This window comes from Perissodus microlepis, chromosome 8 (genome assembly GCF_051167445.1).
Source record: "Perissodus microlepis isolate ML-2025 ecotype Zambia chromosome 8, ASM5116744v1, whole genome shotgun sequence".
Lineage (NCBI taxonomy): Eukaryota > Metazoa > Chordata > Actinopteri > Cichliformes > Cichlidae > Perissodus > Perissodus microlepis.
Genome location: NC_140468.1, coordinates 29739215 through 29763253, shown reverse-complemented (window position 1 = coordinate 29763253; position 24039 = coordinate 29739215). Strand labels below are relative to the sequence as shown.

Sequence of the window (24039 nt, the reverse complement as noted above, 5' to 3'; positions counted from 1 at the left end):
TGTGGCATCAGATTTGATGCAGAACAGCTGATTGTTCTGTAAATAGTTTGAAATGTTTATTTAAAAAACACCTTGGCTGCATTTTTAGGTAAACGGCTGCAAAAAACTTTGTTTGCATAACTCAGTTACTTTTTTGAAGAAGTAACTATATAATTAACTGCCCAACATTGGTCATTATTTACTGTACTTGCAGACAGAGTTACAGACTCTCTCCCAGACCACAGACTCATAATACAAGTCAGAGTTTTATTTAAAGAAAGTTGTGTTTTCAAAATTGAAGTTCAAGTTATTTTTACTTCCAATAGTGTTAACATACTGCACAGGTCATGAACAAGATTGTTTTAATTCTCATTGTAAGTGGGCTAAAGCAGTTAATTAAAAGTAGTCTAACATAAATGTAAATGCTGTAATTTGATTATTTTAATAAACATGTAACTTGGATGCTGGCGTGACCACAGTGCACACGTCTGCTGTTGCTCACAGTGGTCCAAGGGACGCTCAGGGAGTTTGTGTGTTCGCTCAGACACATGAAACATTACAGGGAACATTGCTCGCAAACACTGTTCACAAATCTGTCTGTTAGTGAGAACTTCTCGTTAGCTGAGATGATCCATCCCACCTCACAGGTGTGGCATGTCAAGGTGCTGATTAGACAGCATGAATATTGCACAGGTGTGTCTGAGACTGCCCACAATAAAAGGCCACTCTGAAATATGCCGTACATGTGTAGCACAATGACACACATGTCGCAAAACCAGTCAGGATCCGGTTCAGCTCATGGAAACAAAAGTGTTTATATTTGTGTTCAGTGTAACAAATACTGAGACGTGTAATAATGTCGTGTGTTGTTCATCTGAGGACGCTGCAAAGAACCAGATTATTTTTATTATCCTGTTTGTCTGTGAACCTTTAGAGAGGATGTACCTTATAATGACTGAGTGTGTTTATCGCACTATGTTAAATGTAACTGTGAGCGACACGAGGCTTACTGCTCATGGTTACCTCATCAGTGGTGAAGTCAGCCAGCTTGATGCAAGAAACAGGAAGAACAAAAGGATGAAAGAGCAACACACAGATGAAAAACAAAAACAGACTTTCTAACCGACAGAGCTGAAATCTGAACATGTCACCAGCTGCAGGAGGCAACGCTCTGAACCACGTCGTTCCTCATGCATTAACAGATGGAGCTTGTGCTGCCTATAGTCTCTTGACATACAATGGTTGGATTCTCCTATGATACTGTATCAGCTGAGCCTCAAATTCTTATGATCTCGAGCTTCTTCAGTCTCAGTGAATCCTTAGTTGGCTCAGATGCATCATCTGGTGTTTGAGTGTAACAAGGTGGTTGTAACACAAAAGGAGTGTAAACAGGTGAGTGTGGTTTGTAGTGTAAACTAAAGCAGCGTTTAACCAACCACATCTCCATCGCTCCACAGCTGCTGAGGGAGCTACAACCCTCATTCAGCCTTTCACAGACATACGGCAATGAACTGTATGAACAATAAACTTTATTCATACACACAAATCCCTTTAAGGTTGTGTCAGCGAGGGCAAACGTGCCACATCAAATACATGGAGCTACAAGCTGTGGTGACCCACTGTCAGTAAGGGAGCTTTATTACACACACACAGCATCACAACAACAGTTACCTCAAGCTGCTTCTATGTTATAAGGCAAAGACCCTGCAGTTACACAGGGAAACATTAGGTGACCGTCTGTGAGCCACAGTGGGAACCAAAGCCTCTAACAAACATCCATCGATAGATGAGGGGCAGACGGACTGAATGCAGAGAGGTCTACTAACACATGTTGAGTGAAGAAGAAACACCCAGTGCATCATGGGGAACTTAGACCTATAACTTAGACCTGTGCGCCTTAGCATATGCTACTTCCGGCGCATAGCGCTTAGTTTCCGGTGTGATATTCGCTCCTTGTTCACGGTCGGGTTTTTCAACCAAATGGACGAATCAAGTGGCGATTTACATTTCTCGAGATGTCGAATGTATCTGTAGATGATGTTGATCGACTTGTCGATATTTTTTCCCCCCGCGCCTCAGAGAGAGACAGGATTCAAATTTTATCCTTCTCAGTATTTGTATACAGCGCTCCCTCGTTTATCGCGGGAGTTACGTTCTAAAAATAACCTGCGATTGGTGAAATCTGAAGTAGCCAACTTTATTTTTTACAATTATTATAGATGTTTTAAGGTAAAACCCCTCACTACACGCTTTATACACTCAGACAGACATGAACATTTTCACACGTTTCTCTCTTGTTTAAACTCTCAAAGTTCAAACCTTCGTAGACAAATAAGTCCAGTATTACAGACACCAAAGATCAAACCGTGTTTTCAGGTCCAGCACATGAGAACAGAGCAGCTGAGAGATAATTCAACATCAATGAATCATTAATGAATCAATGAATCAGCAATTCTGTACTGTACAGGAGAGACGGCACGGAGGAGATCAACAATAGTCTGCAGCCAATCAGGACGCAGAACACAAAGCGCTGTGCGCAAAAAAAAAAAAAAGCATGCAAACTTGCACAAAAAAAATCTGCGAAACAGCGAGGCCGCGTTATAGCGAGGGACCGCTGTCATTTTGAAGGTACGTCACAACATACCCTTCGTAAATACTCATGCATAGAGACCCTTACCACGGTTTGTTGACATGCTGTGCAGGTGTGTACTTGACTAGCAGGGAAACCTTTGACTATTGTTCACCTGTAGTTTGAATGCTGAACATCTGCCTGTTTAAATCATAAGAACTGTCACTATACAGAGATGTGCTTCTGATTCTGTAATGCAGTTCTGCTTGTGTCGAGTGATGTAAACCACCAATCGATCTGCACGCTTCAAACGTCAAAACTGATCATTAGATTTTTTTTATGACACAGCAGTGGTGAGTGTTCCCACCTTCTGCTCTTTGTAACTTAACGCGATCTTTCTGTTTTCATATTTTGGACATGATTTTGGAGTCCATCTTTGCAGCAGCAATTGACCGCAAAGTAAAGCTACCGGAAATGTACAACCCTGCATCCGATCTTAAAACAGGAAGTTAGCATTTTCTCGTGCACAGGGTCTATTGCAGACTAATTAAGGTTCCTGATCCAGCCCTAACTATGTGCTTTATCAAAGAGGAAAGTTTTGTCTGTCTCCTGAATCCAAACTGGAAGCTGGTTCCACAGAAGAGGGGCCTGAAAACTGAAGGCTCTGCCTCCCATTCTACTTTTAAATACTCTAGGAACAACAAGTAGGCCTGCAGTGTGAGAGCGAAGTGCTCTGATAGGGTGATATGGTACTACAAGGTCATTAAGATAAGATGGGGCCTGATTATTTAAGACCTTGAATGTGAGGAGCAGGATTTTGGATTCATGTTCCAGTCGATGCATCAGAGTCAATCTGGGATCCAGTGTGGAGCACATGGACACTTTTAAGGCTTAAAGAACAAACCAATGATTCGATTAGATACTCTGCTCCATCTCTGGAGTCACGACCACCAAAGCTTTGTTTCTGCTAACACTGTAAACATATACAAATGCACATTAATAGTTGTTACTGCAGAAAGAGAAAAAGAAGCGTCAAAGACAGGAAGGAGATCTGCTCCACTGTGGAGAGAGCTGCACAACTTTGTTCCTGCAGAATTGTCACACAATCAAACTGATAATTCTTCATTTTTCATTGATAGTTAAACAGACTGGTTCTTATAGCTCTGAACGTGCTTCACAGCAGCAGCAATTGTGTGTTTCAGGAAGAAACAACGTTACAATAGAGCAGACTCTCCTGACACTGACAGAAAACACCGCGTCTTTACATCAGTGCTGACCACGTCCTTCCAGTTTCATCTACATGAATATATATAAATAAAACAGCGCTGACTTCATGTCTTGTTCTAGGACCGGGACACCGACCTATTCTTGATGCTGATATTGAATAAGTGGTTGACTGGTGTGTGTGTGTACCTCTAAAGATGTCTCTATAGATGACAAATACATGACTGTATACATGAAACTGACAGCAAGACGTGGGAAGGACACGGAGGCAGAGTGAAAGTTACCCTCTGAGCACTGATGAAGAGTCTGTGGATTATACTGCCAGCCAGGCCCTGGCCTGCTCCTGTCACTACCACCTCTGGTTCCTCCAGCAGGGAGCTCACAAACCTAGAGACAACACACAATGTGGAAAATGTTACAATATTCCCACAAAACAAAACACTTAAATAAGAACATGTAAAACCTGAAGACACCAAAACTATAAAATAAGACCAACAACATGAGCGAGAAAGAAACGTGTGAACTGACTGTGATCCTTCAGACGCCGTCTTTGTGAAACGTTAACAGATTCATCGTGACAACCTGTTACTGACAAACTATCTATAGTGACGGTGAAGACGGTTACATGTTACCAACAGCACAAACAAAGCTGTCAGTGAGCGCAGCTCAAACTCTGCGACTCACTTCTTCAGTTCATCAGCAGCCTCTCCGCTGTCGTCCTCAGGAATGGAGAACTTGGCCTTGAGCGTCGCCAGGTGTTTCATCAGATTCGAGGAGTTACCTCCTTTGACAGTATCACAGTATCACCTTAAAGCACTTGTTGCAGGCTGCTGAGTTTGCATATTTTGCTGTGAAGCACACAGGCTCTTCAGGTTGTTTTGTTGCTTTAATTAATTTATTATTAACAATAATATAAAATTATGCACAAAAGGAATTACTAATGTAAAAAAAAGTGGTTTTATTTATATATGTTTATATATAAATATATGCGGTGGCTCCTAGAGACAAAACACGTACAAACTCCAAAACACATTTCTAGCATGAACTGAACTTCCAAAACAGAGCTACCTAGATCACTTAAATTACACAATTGAAAGCATGAAAGCATATGTGTATTGTTTGTGTGTTTATACACACGCATTCATATATAGTCAAATAATAATAAAAAAACATGTTCATTTACCTGTTATTACCACACACCAAATCCAGTCGTTGGTACTTGCTGGCTTGTGTAGCCACTAGGTAACAAAAGTTCAACACTGCCCCTATCATCCTGGAGCACTTCTGTTGTCTTTTGTACGTGTTTTGAGTTTTTATGTGCTTCTGAGTTTGTACGTGTTTTTACATGTTTTGGAGTTTTTACGTGTTTTGGAGTTTGTGTTTTGTCTCTAGGGGCCACCGTAAATATACTTTTATTTATTCACTCCACATAAAATGTAATAAATAAATCATATAATACAAAAATCAACTATTCACAGTTCAACTTTTAACTATTTAAATTTTCAGCTTTTTCCTTTTACAAATTTAAAGTGAAACAACACAAAACACTGCAAACCACAACACAATTAAATATAAATTAAAATATGAAAACAAAATGAACATGCACATTCTCTGTCATATGGACCTGCATGAATAAACTTTCTGAATGCTTTATCATGTGCAACTGAAAATAGTTGTGGATGATTACTATACCTTTCTAATGTGACGTTGTTGTCCCTGGCCCTTTCTCTCTCTCTCCCTCCCGCTCTGTTCCTGTGCTACTGAGTGTAACTACCGCCCCCCCGCCCAGTGTAAACCACAAGGCTTTGCATGCTGAGTGAAGGAGAGAGAGGGTGAGGGAAAGAAAAAAACAAAAACAAACGGCTCACGATAAGGAGCCGGCTCGCGTCGTTCACGTCAAAGAGTCGGCTCTAAGAGCCATTTCGTTCGCGACCGACACATCACTACAGCTCAGGAAAAAAAAAAGCACCGAAATGTGCGCTGCTTTTCGGTCTGGTTACTACCGTTTATGTCAGAACCGGTGCCATCATGGCACCGGATACCGGTACCCATCCCTAAGCAGTGTTGGTCAAGTTACTTGAAAAAAGTAATCAGTAACTAATTACCGATTACTTCCCCAAAAAAGTAATCCCGTTACTTTACTGATTACTTATTTTCAAAAGTAATTAATTACTTAGTTACTTAGTTACTTTTTAAAAACACGATTTACAACCTGAATAGGTGATAAAGCGATAGATCTTTCAGCCCAATTCTACTTTTTCTGCATAATCCATCATACAAAATGTAATCAAATGCAAAAGTCTCTTTTTAAAACTTGTTTCATTAGTTTTAATCTTTTAACTTTATGCATCAAGCAAAAATTAAATTATATGCACCATTCTCTGACTGGAAGAAATTAGTTTAACATTTAAACTTATTTTCTGCACATTCCAGCACATAAAATAAAAATATTTTGTGTGTTTACACTCAGTCTTTCAAATAGATGCAAGTAAAACGCAGCAGAAAATAAATAAAATCAAAGACTAGCGGTCCTGTTGCTCTATTTTCACCTGTAAAGCAGGAGTAGGGTAGGCGGAGGTGTGCTCTGGTGCAAGTGTGGCGCAGCGGTCAGTGGAAGAATCCGCGAGTTTCTCTGTGAATTTCCCATTATGTCGTTGCGCACTCGGAGCTTGTTTAGGGTTTTTTTCGGTGTAAACAGAAGTTTTCTTCCCACGCACAACGGACACTAATGTTTTTGTCACTTTTTATGGAATTAAACTCAAAGTAAGGTCAGTACTTCCACGCTTTAAACGCTGCACGCTCATACTCTCTCCTGCACTTGATATATGATGCATTGTTGATCTGCACACAGCTGTTGTGACGAACGTCGCACTCGCTTACCTCACTGTCATGAGACATTCTCGCAAAAAAATCACGGTTTTAGTAACGCAGTAACGCAGCGTTCCTACGGGAAAGTAACGGTAATCTAATTACCGTTTTTGCAATAGTAATCCCTTACTTTACTCGTTACTTGAAAAAGGTAATCCGATTACAGTAACGCGTTACATCTCTGTCCCTAAGTGCAAGTCCCCCTTTACTGACACACAGCCTCACGCACTCGAAGATTTTTGAGGTTTAGGCCACAAGCATAATTTCCACTTCTGGATAAAGGTCGCTCTGTCTTCATGCTTCATAAGAAATTAAGTGTGTCACGTCTTTATTAAGTTGTTATTTATTAATGCCAACACAATCATGCACACCATGTGCTCTGTGACATCTCAAGAGTTTGTGCACCACGTTGTTTTTTCTTTGTTTTAATTGGTTAATAATTTTAAGCTCAACCTCCCAGGTTGTTATGAATGGGCCATATTTTCCTAAATGTTGTGATTCACAAGTGAACGATGTGGAACATACTTCAGACACGACTTATTTAAACAGTTGAAAAAGATACTACTTCATACGGGTCAAATATTTTAAGAATGTTTCTCAGTGTAAAATTGTAAAGAATCTTTGGACAGGATACCTACCTGCTGCCTCTCCTGCACTGTTAGATGGATGTAAATACAAACGCATTTCCTCTTGCAAATTATAAACAAGCCAAATGTTCCTTCAAAAGTAGCACAAACAGAAAATAAAAAAATGACTCAACAATGATGAGTAGAGCTAGACTGATAATCAAGCAGACAATTTACATTTTTGTGCCTCTACAAATTAAGAAATTTATGATTAATGACTCAAGAAGACGAAACACATGCGTTCAAATTTTGGAGCAGGCCCAACATTGATGCTGTAAATAAGTTCTGGCTTTAATATTTTCAGCTGATAGGCAGACGTGCTGCATTTCAAATTCACGCCCATAGTCTTTAAACATCCACTGAGGCTACGTCCACACGTACCGGGTATTTTTGAAAACGCAGATTTTTCTATGCGTTTGCACCTTCCGTCCACACGTAAACGCCGTTTTCGGTCACTGAAAACGGAGATTTTTAAAAACTCCGGCCAGGGTGGATATTTTTTGAAAACTCCGTTTTTGCATTTACGTGTGGACGAGAAAAACGGGGAAAACGCAGCGTCAAAGGTGTGCGCCTTTTTTGACGTCACACTGTGCGCCACGTTATTGTTTCGGGAAATGAATTTCTACAATACTGTTACTTGTACTCTCTGCAGTGTTTAAATGCTTACATATACACACACAGTTACTGTCCCTCCACACATACGACTCGGTTCTGCTTCTATGCCCCATCCTTGTTTACTATTTCCCACCGAGGCTTCTAGACTTCTGATTGGCCAACCTTTCTGCACGGTTAGGAATATAGCGCCACCTGCTGCTTTGGCATGTTCCTAGCAGCGTTTTCCTTCATTTCTGCCTTTACGTGTGGACGGGATTATTTTTTAAAACGAAAACGGAAAATCTCCGTTTTCAAAAATACCCGTGTACGTAGTCTGTAATGATAGTGTGGCACTATGGAGCGTTGGTTTTTACTCAAATTCAACATTTCAAATGTAAATTCAGCTGTGAGTTTTTATTTATTTCACTGTAACAACCCCAGAAAAAGACATTTGTTTAAGATATTGTTCTTGTATAATTTCTGAAGTAATGCACATCTGATCTACCAAACTTTTAAGAGAAGCAATAAGGAAAACAAAGAGCTTATTGTTGAAATTATCATTTGTTAAGTTACTGTGTGTCCTACAGAGAGAATGACTGAGCGCTCCACCAGGAGCTGCAGTTTTTGTTATTATCTTTGTTTTATGATGTACCCTGTACATTTGGCTTTTCAATGAGTACAGTAGAAAAATACATTTTTAATTTAAGCAAAGATCAGTTCGAGTCTGCAGGGATGGGATAAGGTCCTCGTGGCTCTAAACAGTCAGTCAGTCATCTTGTGGCGTCCCCTTTAGACTCGACCTTTGCTTCTTCTGATCCTTCTGGCCCATGATGCGGTACAGTTTTTTTCGTGCGTCTTTCATTCTCTTCATCTTGGCTTCTTCGTCTTTCTCCTTTTGCTGGAGGAACTCTTTATGTTTGGCATGATGTGCTCTCTGGGCCACCTTCTTCTTGTAGTGATGCACTGTGCTCAGAGCTCGTAGCAGCTCCGCCACCTACCACAACACGAAAAGTCAAAGCAAAGATCAGTTAGCACAGGGTCATCCTGAACAAACTGGGTGTTGTGCTGCATAGTTTCTGTCAATAATTACAACATTGCAACGCTGTCAGATCAGTGATTAATCTGGCACCACAGCTCTCTCTGTTTCCTCTCCACCTACACTAAGACTATCACTTACTGTGTTGGGACCACAAATTCTTAACGAGCTGCAGCACTCATACCGTAAAGTCAGGTTTTGCTCACCTTCCTTTCATGGGGCTCGCGTATCACACTGGCTCTCTTGAGGTCTCTGGGCACCTTTCCTTTGGGTTGCAGTAGTTTGGGTTTGCTTTTAAAGGGGAGGGCCTTCTGGAGCTCCTTGGGGATGTGGAGTGGGTTGAAGTGCCTTGGGGCTCGGGTTATTGGCTAGAAGGTAAAGGAATGTATTTCAGGGTATCGGTTAGTGAAGATGTACAATGACAAGTGAGGGTACACACAAAGACAGAAGAGATGATGACAATGACCGAACAGTTAAAGAGCAAAGGTTTGCATACTACAGATTCCTCTACAGTTCATATATATTTCTGGAGAACAAGTGCCACATTTACCTTTTCTGTGATGCAAAACAATTCAACAACAAACTGATAGAATCTGATCACAAATGTTCTCTTCATTAAAAGGACAGTTTGAGCTTTTTAGATCTTATTGCAGTTCTATTAGTTTGATTTTCTGGTTTCATAATCAAAGGCACATTGGCACACTGAAATAGCACCTCCAAGTCCGAGACCACGGTCCTCAGGTGGAAAAGAGTGGAATGACACTTTCAACATTGATGCTTTGTTTGTTTTTTGTACGATGATCAGTTAAATAAAGCCTCTAAATGCTTCCATCTTCATTTAAATGTGATACGGTGATCCCAACACTTCCTGGGAAACAGGGTTGCAGTTTCAGTGTTTCAGGGAGCAGATCCCATTTGTTTCTATTTGTTCTTCACTTGTGCACTTTAGAGTGGTCATCAGGCTGAGTCTACCTTGTACAGCGAGTCAATGCTGGGCTTGTTACGGACTCCCAGGTCATGTTTGAGCTGCCCCACGGTCCTCATGCCCGACCAGCTGTCCTTCTGGCCAACAGGCAGCAGCAGTGAGGTGACAGGGTTGTAAAGCTGAGGAATACTGACTGGATACCAGGAGCGCAGGAACACAATATCTGCAGAACAAACACCGACACTCAGACACGGAGTGGTAGACACACATCACTGAAACATAAGTTAATAATTAATCATTTGGATTTGATCAATTTACGAGATTATAATCTGCATTATTTTTATTTCCTAGGAACAACTCTTTGTCCTTCCTATAGGAGGTTTTAACTGGTTTAAAGCCTTAATACAATGTAAGATCTGCAGGGACACATGGTATTTATAAACTAACAGTAAAGTCAGCAAAAACAGTCATTCACCACTCATAAGCAGGCGGTCCTCAAACGTGGCTCTGAAAGCTCCCGGAGGAGTCGACAGCGCCTTCTTTATCTGACCTCTGACCCCCGACACTGTTCGTATAGAAGCACCTTCAAATTTAGCCACCTCCAGCACCGTGTTAAACATGCCCTGTGGACAGAGGGAGCAAACCATCAGCACACGCTACACAAGCAGCATTACCATTACACAATCACCTTCATCTCCTGCCTTTTGAACAGCTCAAACATGAACATGCTTCCTCCTACAGCTACACACGGAGTAAACAGTGACGAGCGTCTTCCACTCACTGTTTGGAAAAGTATGACTTTGCTTATCGACTCTTTGGTGACCCAGTAAATGATGTTTCTCTAAGTGTTTTTAGTTCATTATTACACAAGTCTTCACATTCTTTGGTTTATTTACATGCTGACATAAAGTGAGCTTCAGATGTAGCGTACCTTAATGAAGCAGGTGTTTTGGAAGATCTTATAAGGGTAACCAATTAGTTTGAGCTTCTTCACAATAGTGACTGATTTATCCAGGTCCAGGACGACTCCTGTGGCTGCAATGCGGAAATTAGCCTTCACAGAAACACAAAACAGGACTTTGAGATTCAATGAGAGTAATTTACATTAAAAGAATTACATGACCAGACTTGATGCCACCTTACAAAAGTACACTAACAATCCTCTGTCTCCAGGTAAACACTCACTTTAACTCCTGATACTGACTGAACAGCCAGAAAGCCGGTGCCCTGTGGAGTGATGGGACCTTCAGAGAAACAAAGGGAGACAGAATAAAGGTTAGAATTTATTTCATCAATGTAAACATCGCAGAGACGTAAACTTTGACACATACTGAGACGCACCTGTGTACCTCACATTAAAAGATCACAGAGCTATACTGCAACAGACTTAAATACTAAACGTTCAGTGTAAGCTACCACAGGGAGATGGGCAGCTGCAATGACATGTAAAAGTCATAAACCCACATTTTATTCTCAACATATCACATGTTCAACCTGAGAAAATGAACCACTTGAAGACAAATATCAGGCCATGTTTAGCACTGTAGAGACGAGGTAAACAGGTTTTCTTTCTTTATTGTGATTAAAATTTGCAAATCACTGGATTTTGTTTGAATTTAAACTGTACGCAGCATCCAAACATTTTTGGAATTGGTGTTAGGTATGTGCTTCTACTTCCTGAAGTCTTACTCTCAAGCAGATTTCTCCTGTTTTGGCTTCCCTTCATTGGCTTCCTGTTAAGTCCAGAATTGAATTCAAAATCCTGCTCCTCACATACAAGGTCTTAAATAATCAGGCCCCATCTTATCTTAATGACCTTGTAGTACCATATCACCCTATTAGAGCACTTCGCTCTCGCTCTGCAGGCCTACTTGTTGTTCCTAGAGTATTTAAAAGTAGAATGGGAGGCAGAGCCTTCAGTTTTCAGGCCCCTCTTCTGTGGAACCAGCTTCCAGTTTGGATTCAGGAGACAGAAACTATCTCTACTTTCAAGATTAGGCTTAAAACTTTCCTTTTTGCTAAAGCATATAGTTAGGGCTGGACCAGGTGACCCTGAATCCTCCCTTAGTTATGCTGCAATAGACGTAGGCTGCCGGGGGATTCCCATGATGCATTGAGTTTTTCCTTTCCAGTCACCTTTCTCACTCACTATGTATTAATAGACCTCTCTGCATTGAATCATATCTGTTATTAACCTCTGTCTCTCTTCCACAGCATGTCTTTATCCTGTCTTCCTTCTCTCACCCCAACCGGTCGCAGCAGATGGCCCCGCCCCTCCCTGAGCCTGGTTCTGCCGGAGGTTTCTTCCTGTTAAAAGGGAGTTTTTCCTTCCCACTGTTGCCAAAGTGCTTGCTCATAGGGGGGCATATGATTGTTGGGTTTTTCTCTGTATCTATGAAGCGCCTTGAGGCGACTTTTGTTGTGATTTGGCGCTATATAAATAAAATTGAATTGAATTGAATTAGAAGCCTGAATAAACGTATCATGTGAAGCCATTCAAAGTGTAGTTTAGACATGCAGAGTGAAATCTGCGTGTAAACCGCAGTCATGCTCTGAATGCAGCTCACCCCAGATTGAGGCTCCACAGTGCATGTGTTGCGGTGTGTATTTAAGCAGGCGGTGGCGTCCATTGTGATCCTCAATATGATAGAGAGGGATGGTCTGGAAGCGGCGCCAGCCCAAGGACAGGATCAGGGGGTCCCGTGTCTTCAGGATCCGCTCATACCAGCGGTGCTTTTTCAGGCGCATCTGACATACACAGAGTACAACATCTTATTTAACCATTATATCTTAATAAGGGTATTTACAGATGTGGCAAGTAACAAAGTACAAATACTTCATTAGTGCACTTAAGTAGAACTTTCAGGTATCTGTACTTCAGTATTTTTTTACTCCCTACATTTTTATTTTACTTTTGTTCTCTTTATGTTCTTTGTTTTTCCTCTTCCTGATAAAAGAGTTCTTCCCTTTGCACAGATTGCTGGGTGGAAAGGACGGGAACATTTCTTTTTGTTTTCTTTTTAGGGTCTGCTTTGTTTGCATGTTTACATGTTTTCTAATAAAAAGCAAAAGAAAACATTTTAAGATGTATACAATTTATGGATTCATATACAGATATTTTTAAGAATAATCATTCTATTCTTATTTCATTAAGAACCTTTGAAAAGTGCAAATGTAGCACATACCTGCAGGTATCCTACATTGCCTTCAGTGGTTCCCAGGCCTCCGATGATGACGGGGTAATGTGGGTCAAAGTTCGTTACAAACTCACAGGGTAAGGAGGAAATTTCTAATCGGACGTACATTCCTGGCCGGAAGCCTTCATACTGCACTCTCGACTCATCGTCCATGTCTTCAAACTCAGCTCTGTTCAGCTGAACAAACAGTGGAAGAATATGAGACATAAACAAACAGACTCTTAAATGTGAACGTCAGACTGATGGACAGTCTACCTCCGCCTGCTTCTGCATCTCCTCCTTCAGATCGTCGAAGTACGTGGCGTCACCATCATCGTACTCTGTATCGAAGCGCTCCTTCAGTCTGCGTTTCTTTTCAAGGCGCTTGTTCTTCTGCACCTCCTCATCATCCATCTTCACCTGTTGGTCTTCATCGTCAGTTTCATCTTCATCACTTTCACTTTTCTAATGGTAAAAAAAAGTGTGCGTGACAAATAACCTTTGTTACATTTTTGGGATGGGTTTGTAGATATGTGCCCCCCCCGGCCGGACTCAGTAATGCTGGGCTTACACTCTGCGATTTTTGGCTCATTTTGAGCCGATTTTTCAGCCGTGCGACCGTTTTGGTGATCAGTCTGAGTTTGGCCTTCATCGTGTGTCGTGCATCGTGTAGTATACGCGGGGTAACGAGAAGCGATTAACACCTCACGACCAGCTCCCGATCATCAATCGCTTGGTCGTGAGGCTGTCGCCGCTCACGCTGCGCACACGCAAACACATAAATGTCGGTGAAAAAGACGGAGCAGCACGGCGGTGCAGCGTGTGATCTGGACACAAGCGACGGAGGCACAACTTGTAGAACTTTGGAAAGCTGATCCGAGCCTTTTCGATGTGGCATCACAGAATTATCACGACCACAACAACCGTGAAAATAGTTGGATGGACATTGCTGCCCAATCACAGCTGCCTGATCATGTTTTTCATTAGCAATGTAGCAAAGTTGATGGTGGTGTGCGTCTGTGTGGGTGAAAGACAGAGAGGGAGAGCGAGCGACAGAATTTCTGTTATAACCTTCATGTTACAGAGGCACAGTGTGAGCACTCAGGTCGATCAGAGCTGTATAGTGAGACCTGCATCGTGACCTACAAACTTCTAACCCCTGCGAGCCAATCGTGCAGTTTGAGCAGAAGCTGAATAACGCGACTGAAAGAAATCGCACAGTGTCTGCCCAGATTAAGTAACTGTTGCTGATTATTTTTCATTCCCATCCACCACATTGATACCACGCTGTATTCTGAGTCACGTACCTCGGCCTGATCCTGCTCCCCAGTCATGCCTTTGTGAACTTTTCCCGTTTCCAAATCTTCAAAGTCACCGTAGAGCTCCTCTACATATAAGAGAACAGAGTACTTATGATGCATGGTGACAAATCTATTCTTAGCTGAAAGTCTTTGTAATCAGTCACTGTCACATTACTACTGCACATAACTGAACTGAGGTGTTTTTGACCAACTCTGAATACAGCGAACAAAACGCTCCTCCCCCTCTTACCGTCTTCTTTGAGCAGCGTTGCAGCATCCTGGCCTTCCTCCCATTGACCCGTCACAAAACAATCCCTGATTGAGTTCAACATCTGAAAAAGAAAACAGACCGACTTATTCTAATATTCTTGACAACCTCAGCTGCTCTTGAGTCGGAGTTCTGTTGGAAAATACCGGACCTCTTCTAATTCCCAATTGTGGGAAATGTCGGGGTTGAAATGGGAGCAGTCTAAAGCGTTGGCCTGAATTTTTTTGCTTTTCTGAGGGCGATTAACTCGAAACAGTCCGCCAAGCTCCTCCTCTTCCTCCTCCTCCTCAGAATCTTCCGCCTCCACCACTGAAAAACAAGGATCAGCAGCGCTTGTCAAGATCACATCCTCGCGTATGTGATGCAAACATATAGCTGAGTAGTTATGGAGGACTGATGACCTACTGTCAATATTACCATGCTTCACAAGGCCAATGCCAACAGTAACTAATGTTGGCATTAATGATCAATGATTAGATATTAATTTTCATGAAAAATAATTTAATTAAATCCTGATGTATCCAGTGAAGTGTGAGTTTGTGTATGACAGGTATAAAACAAACAAACAAACAAATATTATTGGTTATTATTGGTTATTGATGAAGATGATCAGGATACCTGAACCATAAACCAGCTTCCTCAGGTTGGGGGCAGCTTCCTGATGCCGTAGAAATGCTGCTGATGCTTTCTGTTGCAGGCCCTCCTTCCACTTGAACGTCCCTACAGACAGATCACAACCAGGAAGGAAAATAAGATAAGATAAGATAAGATAAGATAAGATAAGATAAGATAAGATAAGATAAGATAACCTTTATTAGTCCCACACGTGGGAAATTTGCTTTGTCACAGCAGGAAGTGGACAGTGCAAAAGTTATGAGGCAAAAATTAGGATACAGTAAGAATAAATACAGTACACAACTGTACAGAATAGAATAAAAATAGAATACAAATACAAATGCTACAAAAGTTTGTTTTTTAGGATAAAATTGAAGATAAACTAAATCTAAATAAACCTGAATGAGTGGTGTGGTACTTACCCTGCTCCTCTTCTTCATCACTGTCATCGGCACCAATCTCCTCTTCCATCGACTCATCGTCTTCATCTCCATCCTCCTCATCATCACTGTCTTCCTCTGACTCTTTAGAACAGTGCCCAGAGTCTCCGGCTCTCTCGGCCTCGCCTTCTCCTTCGCTGTCCGCCTCGCTCTTCTCCAGCTCGTCCTCGCTGTCTGCAAACGCTGGTGCCTCTGCGATCACCTCCTTCTCTCCTTTCATCTCCTCCAGCTTCCGTTTCTTTACTGGGGGAGTGCTGCCTTTGGTGGCTTTTTCAGATTTATCTCTCACCTCTTTGAGAAATGTGGACAAATCATCTTCCTCTTCCTGGTTCTCCTGGTCACTGCCACTGCCATCATCATCCTCATCACTGCTGGACCCACTAACGTCATTCTCCTCCTCCTCGAACCCAGTGAAGACCACCTTCCTCCTCTGTGTTTGTGTGTGTGCATCCCAGACATGTATCTCTCGAAGTCCCTCCTGCACTCTAACACAAACAGGACAAATATCTGTTACACAGTCTTTTTCAAACAATCAATCGCCTGTTACTTTGTGCGCCTCAGCAGATGTGTGTGTCTGTGTTGTACCTGTACAGTTTATGAACATGGCTTGTTAGCCAGCTAGCTGATAGCTCTGGCTCACACTGCATCACGTCTGACTCCAAAGAAACGTTTTGAGCCAGCAGAACACGCAGTCATAAAACCAAAGGGTAACATTATGGTGGCTTCGTCGAGCTTTTACTACTGCTGTGGCTGCAACTACACTTAAAGCTGTCATGGAGAACTTTGTGATGCCTTACCCACTCTGCTCGCTGATGTCTGTGGGGTCCAGGCCAGCAGAGCCACTGAAGAGCGAGACCTTACTGGCAGCCATCTTGGCGTCTAGAGTGACATGTGTTTCTATGAGGGACTGGACCAGCTCTGTGGTAGGCCGCACTTCCTCCTGCAACAGGGTTCGAAGCATTACTTCAACCCTTGACTCCTGGGCCAACATTTTACAAATGCACTTCGCACCGTTTAGATGCAAACTACACACTGCCATCTCGGGAATACCTGCAGCTGTTTGACGTGGTTGGCTGGGAGGTCGATGTAAACGGCATCTTTGTCATACACGACCCCTCCGACCCCGGCCATGGGTGCGTAGAGCAGACGCTCCTTCTCATTCAAGGCTCTCTTCTTCTGAGTATCAGGCAGTGGACACGGGTCTGGCAGGAAGTTGACGTCTGACATCTGAAAGTCTCCTACACCTACAGACGGGACAACACACAGCACATCACTCCAGTGTTTTCATGACTTTGTTTCATACTGTCAGCCTGCTGCAAAGCGCTCTGTCTTTGTACCTGGTATATGGACCTGGCCTTTGTTTTTCAAATGTGTCCCTCTGAGGTAGCCATACAAGGACACAGTCCGATCACACTTGGGGTCTGTTCTGAGCCTCTCGGGGTCGGTCAAGTCCTCAATACTGAGGAGAGTAAGACAAGAGCAAAGACTGAGTTCACAAAAACCCCCAAACAGTCTCTTAAAGAAACATCTTTAAACATGTAAACACACTAAATGTGATCATCTTTGATAAACTAACACGGTAACCTTCTTAATAACCTTCTGAACCATGACACACTCGCTTTGAACGGTCTGTTTTCAAAGCTGTGAGGGTCTTTGGGGGGGTTAGGGTTAGGTTTGTGTGTATTGCTGAGCCTTGGCTCCTGTCGGTCATGGTCAAGGAGGTTTGGGTTGGCTGCCTGGGGCTCGTGCCAGGGCGGCCGGCCTGTGGCGGCATCAGCTGCCTGTTGTCTCTGGTTCTCGTAGGCTAAGGTTGGGCGATATGTAGAAATTTTCCAACCAACAAATGTCAGTTCAATGAATGACGATGGGTGACATATTCGTGCAGGCGTAGACGTTTTGATGGGCAGAGCAACGTAATCATGCACGGACTGATTTGTGCGTTTAGAACTCATACGTTTCACTTGGAGGGAATATTTTACCTTCCTTTCTTGTTTGTTTAAAGCTACTTCTTGGATTATTTATTTATTTGAGACACGCCAAAGCTCACAAAAGACTTAACGTTACGTGGGAGATTTTTTTATGCTCGCTGGAGGAAACATTTGGATTTTTTAGCTTGCTTTTTGTTTAACTTTGTATCTGTTGTTTGGTCGAGTGTGTCAGACAGATAAACACTGGAACGGCCTGTAAACACGGTTAGTGTATTTTTCTGAACAGAGGCTGCTGCCTCTCCTTCCTTTATGAGTTTGAGTAAATGAATCACAGCTGGGAGATCGCGCCGTTAAAATGGCGCTGTTAGCAAACTTACTCATAGCAAATAAATCAATAAATCGCTCTTGTAAAAACGATCAGTGAAAGGTTCAGCCTCCTTCTTCATCCTGGCGTTGTTCCCGCTGGTGCAGGGTCCGCTCTTCGGCAAAGGTTTCTCCATTTGGTTCTGTCCGAGGCGTCCTCAGGTGATGCGTTGACGGTCTTAAAGTGAAAGGCTCAGCCTATCGTTGATATATTCGTACAATCGCCCAACCGTACCGTAGGCGCCCCATCCTGCCTTCTATGGCTGGGATGGGCGCACAGATGTTGCAGAGATGTGTGTCTGTACTTTTTCAGATTTCTCTGTTCCAGGTGTTGCATGCTGTGGGTTTTTTCACCTCTTTCTCCATTCCTTTTGTTTTTTTCTTACAGGTGCAGCAGTTGGTGATACATTGTGCATTTCCTACTACCCCCCCCCCCCGCCTGTCAGCTTAGACATAGTCGTACTTTACTATATTACATATAATTTAACACCTGAAACAACACTGATAAAAAATATTCAATAAACAGATAAAAGAAGCACATGAACAAAAGGAGCCCACAGAGCACGTCAGGGAAAAGCAAACAGTGTTTAGCAGCATTCAGATCATCACTCTGACTGCACGGCTGACCACACGCACAGGATTAAAAAACACTGGTCCAACAAAAAGCTACACGTTGAGCAGCTGGTATATCATCGCCTCAACGCCATCCTTCGTTGTGTTTGTTTGTTCGTGTCGCATACAAATGACACCATGACACTCTTTGCTGCTTTGTTGTAACAATACCACACACATTAGGTGGCGCTTGACTGGTGGACTAGAGGCATTGGTTAATCCGGTGACGATTAGCATACAAACTGTTCTACCTCGTGAACCACAGCTGCCTGGTGCACAGGGCCAGGTTTGGACTACAAGCTCAACTGTCTGCCTGAGAGGATGCTCAGTGACTGATTTACTTCTTGTGAGGGAGCAGGAAGCCCCACTGCATCCTCAACGCAGAGCAGTGACCGGGCTCTGCATGCACCTTTTTAAATGCAAAATGCATCTCAGTGCTCTCTGAGCCATTTCAGCACGCCGTGTGAGTCGACACCTTCTAGTCTGTTACTTTGTCATAGGAGGCTCACAGCTAAGCGTGTCCCTCTGTGGGATTCATCCCTGGTATTAGAGGCAGTTTCTCAGCCACCATTTGAATTCTAAGATGAAGATGATGCTGTTGCTCTTGCATCAGCGAAACACGTCACAGATATTCCAGCTGTCCTACATTAACAGTCAGTATTTCAGATTAGCTTATGTGGCAAACTGGGAGTGTGCGTCTCTGTAGAGTAAAACACTGAGAAACCTTTACTCTTGTAACCCCTGTTCTCTGATAATATGTGGAAGGTGTCTCACCAGATCACCTCTGCAGAAAGCTTGTCGTTAACGTTAGACTGAATGATTCTTCAGCACCTTGTAAATGAAAATGTACAGCTCCATCTTAATGCAATCATGCGTATTTACCAAGTTTGAGTTACTGGTACAAACACGACTTTAGGCTGAGCGTTAAGGAAGCTACAGACAACTGAACAGTCAAGACTGACAGCTGTGTTGAAAATGTTCGTTTTCATATTTCTACAGCACGTAGCTGTCGTTAGCACTCACCGGTCAGCCAGGATGTAGGGATGGGATGTCTGCCACACCAGAGGACGAAACTTCATAACGGAGATGAAGCGGCCGAGGTTCTTCACCTCCTGGTTCTGATACTCACCATACACCATGCCAGACAGATAAAACAGTTTGGCCCCCTGGTGGTTGAGGCACAACAGGTCACAATGTTGTCACAGACATACAAGGTTTTACATCAATGTGCAACTTTTTTCCAGGAGTACAGATGTGGGTTTACCTGGTACACCTCAGTCCAGAAGCGATGTTTGAGGTTTTTCTTTGTCTTTCTCAGAGTCTTGTTGTTCTTGAATGCATCCAGATGAGTCAGCACACCCATGATACGAGGGAAACCGTGTACTTGACAGATATTGAGAAACTCAAACGTCTCCATCTCAAAGCCAAAGCTGGCATCAATCAGCATCAAAACCTGGAGACAAAAGGAAGCAATGCATTTCTATCGTTTTATTCATTTTACAACTTCCAGTCAGAAGTCATGGGCATGAATGTCCTGCTCATTTTGGGCTTTTAATAACTTCTTTGAACTGTTATTTTGTAAACTGGGTGTGCAAGTTTATGTTGGATTGTCTCCAACACACAAAGGGTTGCATGGACCTGGCTTTTAACCAGAGCCCACAAATCCTCCTTAGGGTAGCAGCTGGAGCTTTGAGGGGGCAGAAGCTCAGCATGAGCATGCTTCCTATTTCAAAACCAGATTTGATGCGCGTCTAGTTTTTGATTTCCTGTGAAGTTAAAGAATCAGGATGTCGTTTGCCTTCATTATTCCATCCACTTGGTGCAATGTAGCAATACCACTGATAGCTGTATATGAGCCCGTGTAGATCAGAAACAATCTAAAATGAAACGTATGCTGTATTATTATTCCAGTTATTTCCACACCCCGGAAAAAGAACAGTTCAAAGGAATATTTAAAAGCCCAGAATGACCACAACATTAACGAGTATCTGTAAACGTGTGACCACAGCTGTAGCTCAGCACTCTCCTTACCATCTATGTCAGCACTGCTAACACGAGGACATCTCACATCACAGCATGTTTATCTGTTTTAGATTTAAGCTGTTTATTGAATCATATTTAGAATTTAATTTATTGAGCTCTTCATTTTGCAGCGGTTACCTTTTGTTCAGTGATATTGTAGTTATTTCCAACTATATCCATAATCACATACTGTGTATGCTACCATTGTATATAGTGTATTATCTTACTTTTTTTCATTGATTGTACTTAATTGTATTTTTGTATTTCCTTCATATATCTATACCTGAGCTGAGGTGACGCAAAACTTTCCCCGTTGTGGGATCAATAAAGTCTTATCTTATCTTATCTATTTATTGAGCTACATGGTTTTTCATATTAGTCACTATTAAAACTAACACTGGATTCATTTGAAACACTATCTTTGGTGTGCAGATTGGAGCATCACAGGAGCGAAACACCAGTTTTCTGATTAATAAATGAGCTGATCGACCTCTTCAGCCACGGCCGACCCCCCATTTGTTGGAGAGTTATGACATTCATGTTTTTCTCACCCAATAAAGGCAGATTTAACGTATCAGTTTACTCTTTTGAAACACTTACCAGGTCAGCCACCTTTGCAAGGTCGATCATTGAGTTTATGTCATTGTTACACTCCATGAAAGTCAGCCGACGCTTCTTGCCTGGAGCAGCATAAAATAACCAATTAACATAAACGCACACATACAAATAAATAAAGTAACATTATGGACACATACAAAAAGATTTATTACTGTGTATTTAAATGTTTTTGTGGCTGCGTATTTATTGTTTCACCAAGGCCAAAACCTCTTTTAAGGCCCTTTGCTGAAGTTTTAATGAAGGTTGTGCTAAAGCCGCGATTACACTTTCTACAGATGCAGTGGTGCACAGCACACCATCACTGGACTCTAGCAGTGGAGGTGTGTTCAGTACTTGTCTGACTGGGGTGTGTCAGGTGTAAAGTTTGGTGGAGGAGGGATTGTGTTTCAGGAGTTGGGCGCTCACCAGAAACGATAGTTACAGGTCCACATATGTCTGTGAGCTTCTGCCGGGTGAAGTTTTTGATCAGGCAGCGGATCAGGGTGCTTTTCCCGACCTTAGGGGGGCCAACAACGACAATCACAATTGGAGGCGGTTCCAGGGGAGTCCGGTCTACAACAGGCACGTGGTGTTTTTTGGCTTTTATGTCCTGGGCCCTTTTTGAGGAACAAACAAAAATAAACACCAACACAGTCTGAAGACATGAACTTGACTCATCTTATTATGTAATGCACAACACTGACCTGTGGAAGGTTTTGGCCATGCGGACCGCAGATTGAACTGCAAATGCTTTGGGGTTGCGTTTGCGTTCATCCTCCTCTGTTGAGCCATTTTGTTTCTTTAGCTTCTTCTTCTCTGCCTTTGGGCCACTGTGCTTCTGCTGATGCTGCTTCTGCTTCTTAACTTTCCCATCCATCCTGTCTACACACACACTGCCCCGTATGTTCACATGCAGTTTGACTGGAATCTGTGGACAGAGAACAGGTTCCACTCAATTTATAGGTATGGACAGGCGTCATCAACTTGACAAAAAAAAAAGAATTAATATGAAAATTGGCAACATTTTGATTTGATTTTTCAGTTATATGACATGTATGTACAACTCTTTTGCTTTTTCATGATACTTAGGACAGTTATGACATGGCATAATTTTCTCACACAATACAATGAATCTATGATATATTAGTTGACCCTTTGTTTTTATTCGAGCATTCAAAATGATCACATCTTATGATTTTTTTCCCCACATAACTAAACCTTTCAGCCAAATTTCGTGGAGTCAAAACACTTGATATTCATCACCTTCATTATGCATCATGTATTAACTTTTAAAGGAAATATTTGTTTCTGGGATGAATTTTAGTGGAGAAGCAGGTATAAAGTGATATAACATTCAAATAAACATGTATGTTTACCTCTACTGAACCACAGAATTTCAGTCAACTGAATTAAATTTCACCTCTTGTCATTATTTACACTTTTTACTTAAGTATATTTTCACAAATTAAACAGACTTAATACACACAGGAGTAGTTGACTGTACTCCAAGTATCAACACACACACACACACTCCCAGTCACCTAGAGCTGGCTTCCTCAGCTCTTCATCTTCCTCCACAGTTCCTCTCAGAAGCCTACCAAACACTTTCTCTAGATACACAAAGACATTCATAAATCCTCGTGCTGTTTTAAAATCCATGTTGGGAAAACGCGAGAGGACACTAATACACATTTTGGCTCTAATATTAACAGAAGCCGCAACACCAGATATTAAAACATCAGAAGGACCCAGTTTGTCTAAGATATGGAAAATGTCCCCTCAAAAAGCGACACTACAAAGACAACCCCTGCCTCCATCCAGTGGGATACTTCTTTGAGAAAACCGATATTGGCTCAGGTACTTTACAGGCCGACAGGTTTGCTGTGTGAGCGGAATTTGCCTTTGTTGAAAACATCTGTCTGTCAGCCTGTAGGACCAAACACCGCGACCAGCGTCTTTACTAAACCTGCGTGTTTATATGAAATGTGCGGGAGAAATACAAAGCACAAGTCGTACTACCTTAAATTAAACCAGTTGTAATCCACTCCACGTTAACACCCGCTTTTCTCCGTTTTCACGTGTGAACTGTGACCTCCGGCCCGGAAGTATATGAAAGAGTCACGTTCTAGCCAAACGGGTGCAAACAAAAACAGACGGGAAAGGTTCCGCACGGTGAGCGGGCTACAACTCTCCGTACATTGGCGCCTTCTGCTGGCGGTTCTCTCCGTACTAAGTATACTGATGGAGATTTAAAGCCAAAATTATTTTGGTAAGCGTAATATCAGGATTAAGAGGTGAGCTCTTCCAGGACACGAGCAGCTCTGCAGTGAGTACCACCTCTGGGGTTTATATTTAGCAACTGTCTTCGTCACGACTGGAATGTGTTCATTAACATAACTTCAATATAATTACACTATCACAAGTAAATTCCAAAATACTAATTAATTCACATCCCATTTAACAGTTTTAATGCCGTAGTCATGTCAACAGTCATGTCAGCCTGCATCAACACAACATTTAGAACATTTGGGCTTAACTGGGGCCACGTTAGACAATTACAGGTCAGTTAAGACACTGGCAAATGGTGTAGTCATAAGCCAAGTGGAGTTTGTGCTGGATGTGGTCCAAATGTCATAACATACCTTATATTTGGCCTGAATTAGCACAGGTAAGAATATTTTCATCTATTACCTGATAAGGCTACACATCTGTAACTATCTTCTGTCTCTGACAAGGACATTATTTTGCCAGATATCCTCACACGCTTGAGTCATGATAAAATAATTATACATGAAATTAGCAAATTCAGTCGATGACTGATTGGAAACGCGCCTCCCTGTCTATATAAGGACCCGTACAGAAATAATTTTGCAGCACTCAAGGTCCCAGTGCACAC

The 24039-nt window shown here is 42.2% G+C and overlaps 2 protein-coding genes across 2 annotated transcripts; both read right to left on the bottom strand.

Moving 5' to 3' along the window:
* Positions 1-583: 583 nt before the first annotated feature.
* LOC146382195 (rab3 GTPase-activating protein catalytic subunit-like) lies at positions 584-4536 on the bottom strand. Its single transcript, XM_084936859.1, has 3 exons — positions 4457-4536; positions 4057-4159; positions 584-1026 (listed from the first exon to the last, which is right to left on the bottom strand). Exons 1-3 carry the CDS (start codon positions 4534-4536, stop codon positions 958-960), a joined length of 252 nt encoding a protein of 83 aa, XP_084792985.1. The 3' UTR covers positions 584-957.
* Positions 4537-8255: 3719 nt separating this feature from the next.
* bms1 (BMS1 ribosome biogenesis factor) lies at positions 8256-23249 on the bottom strand. Its single transcript, XM_084938557.1, has 23 exons — positions 23163-23249; positions 21848-22071; positions 21570-21760; positions 21147-21226; positions 19789-19977; positions 19548-19690; positions 16959-17080; positions 16672-16865; positions 16419-16561; positions 15604-16106; positions 15185-15286; positions 14718-14875; positions 14549-14630; positions 14305-14384; positions 13274-13462; positions 13007-13195; positions 12389-12569; positions 11007-11065; positions 10753-10875; positions 10297-10444; positions 9869-10044; positions 9103-9264; positions 8256-8854 (listed from the first exon to the last, which is right to left on the bottom strand). The coding sequence occupies exons 2-23, from the start codon at positions 22018-22020 to the stop codon at positions 8627-8629; spliced, it is 3615 nt and encodes a 1204-aa protein (XP_084794683.1). The 5' UTR covers positions 22021-22071; positions 23163-23249; the 3' UTR covers positions 8256-8626.
* Between the last annotated feature and the right edge of the window lie 790 nt (positions 23250-24039).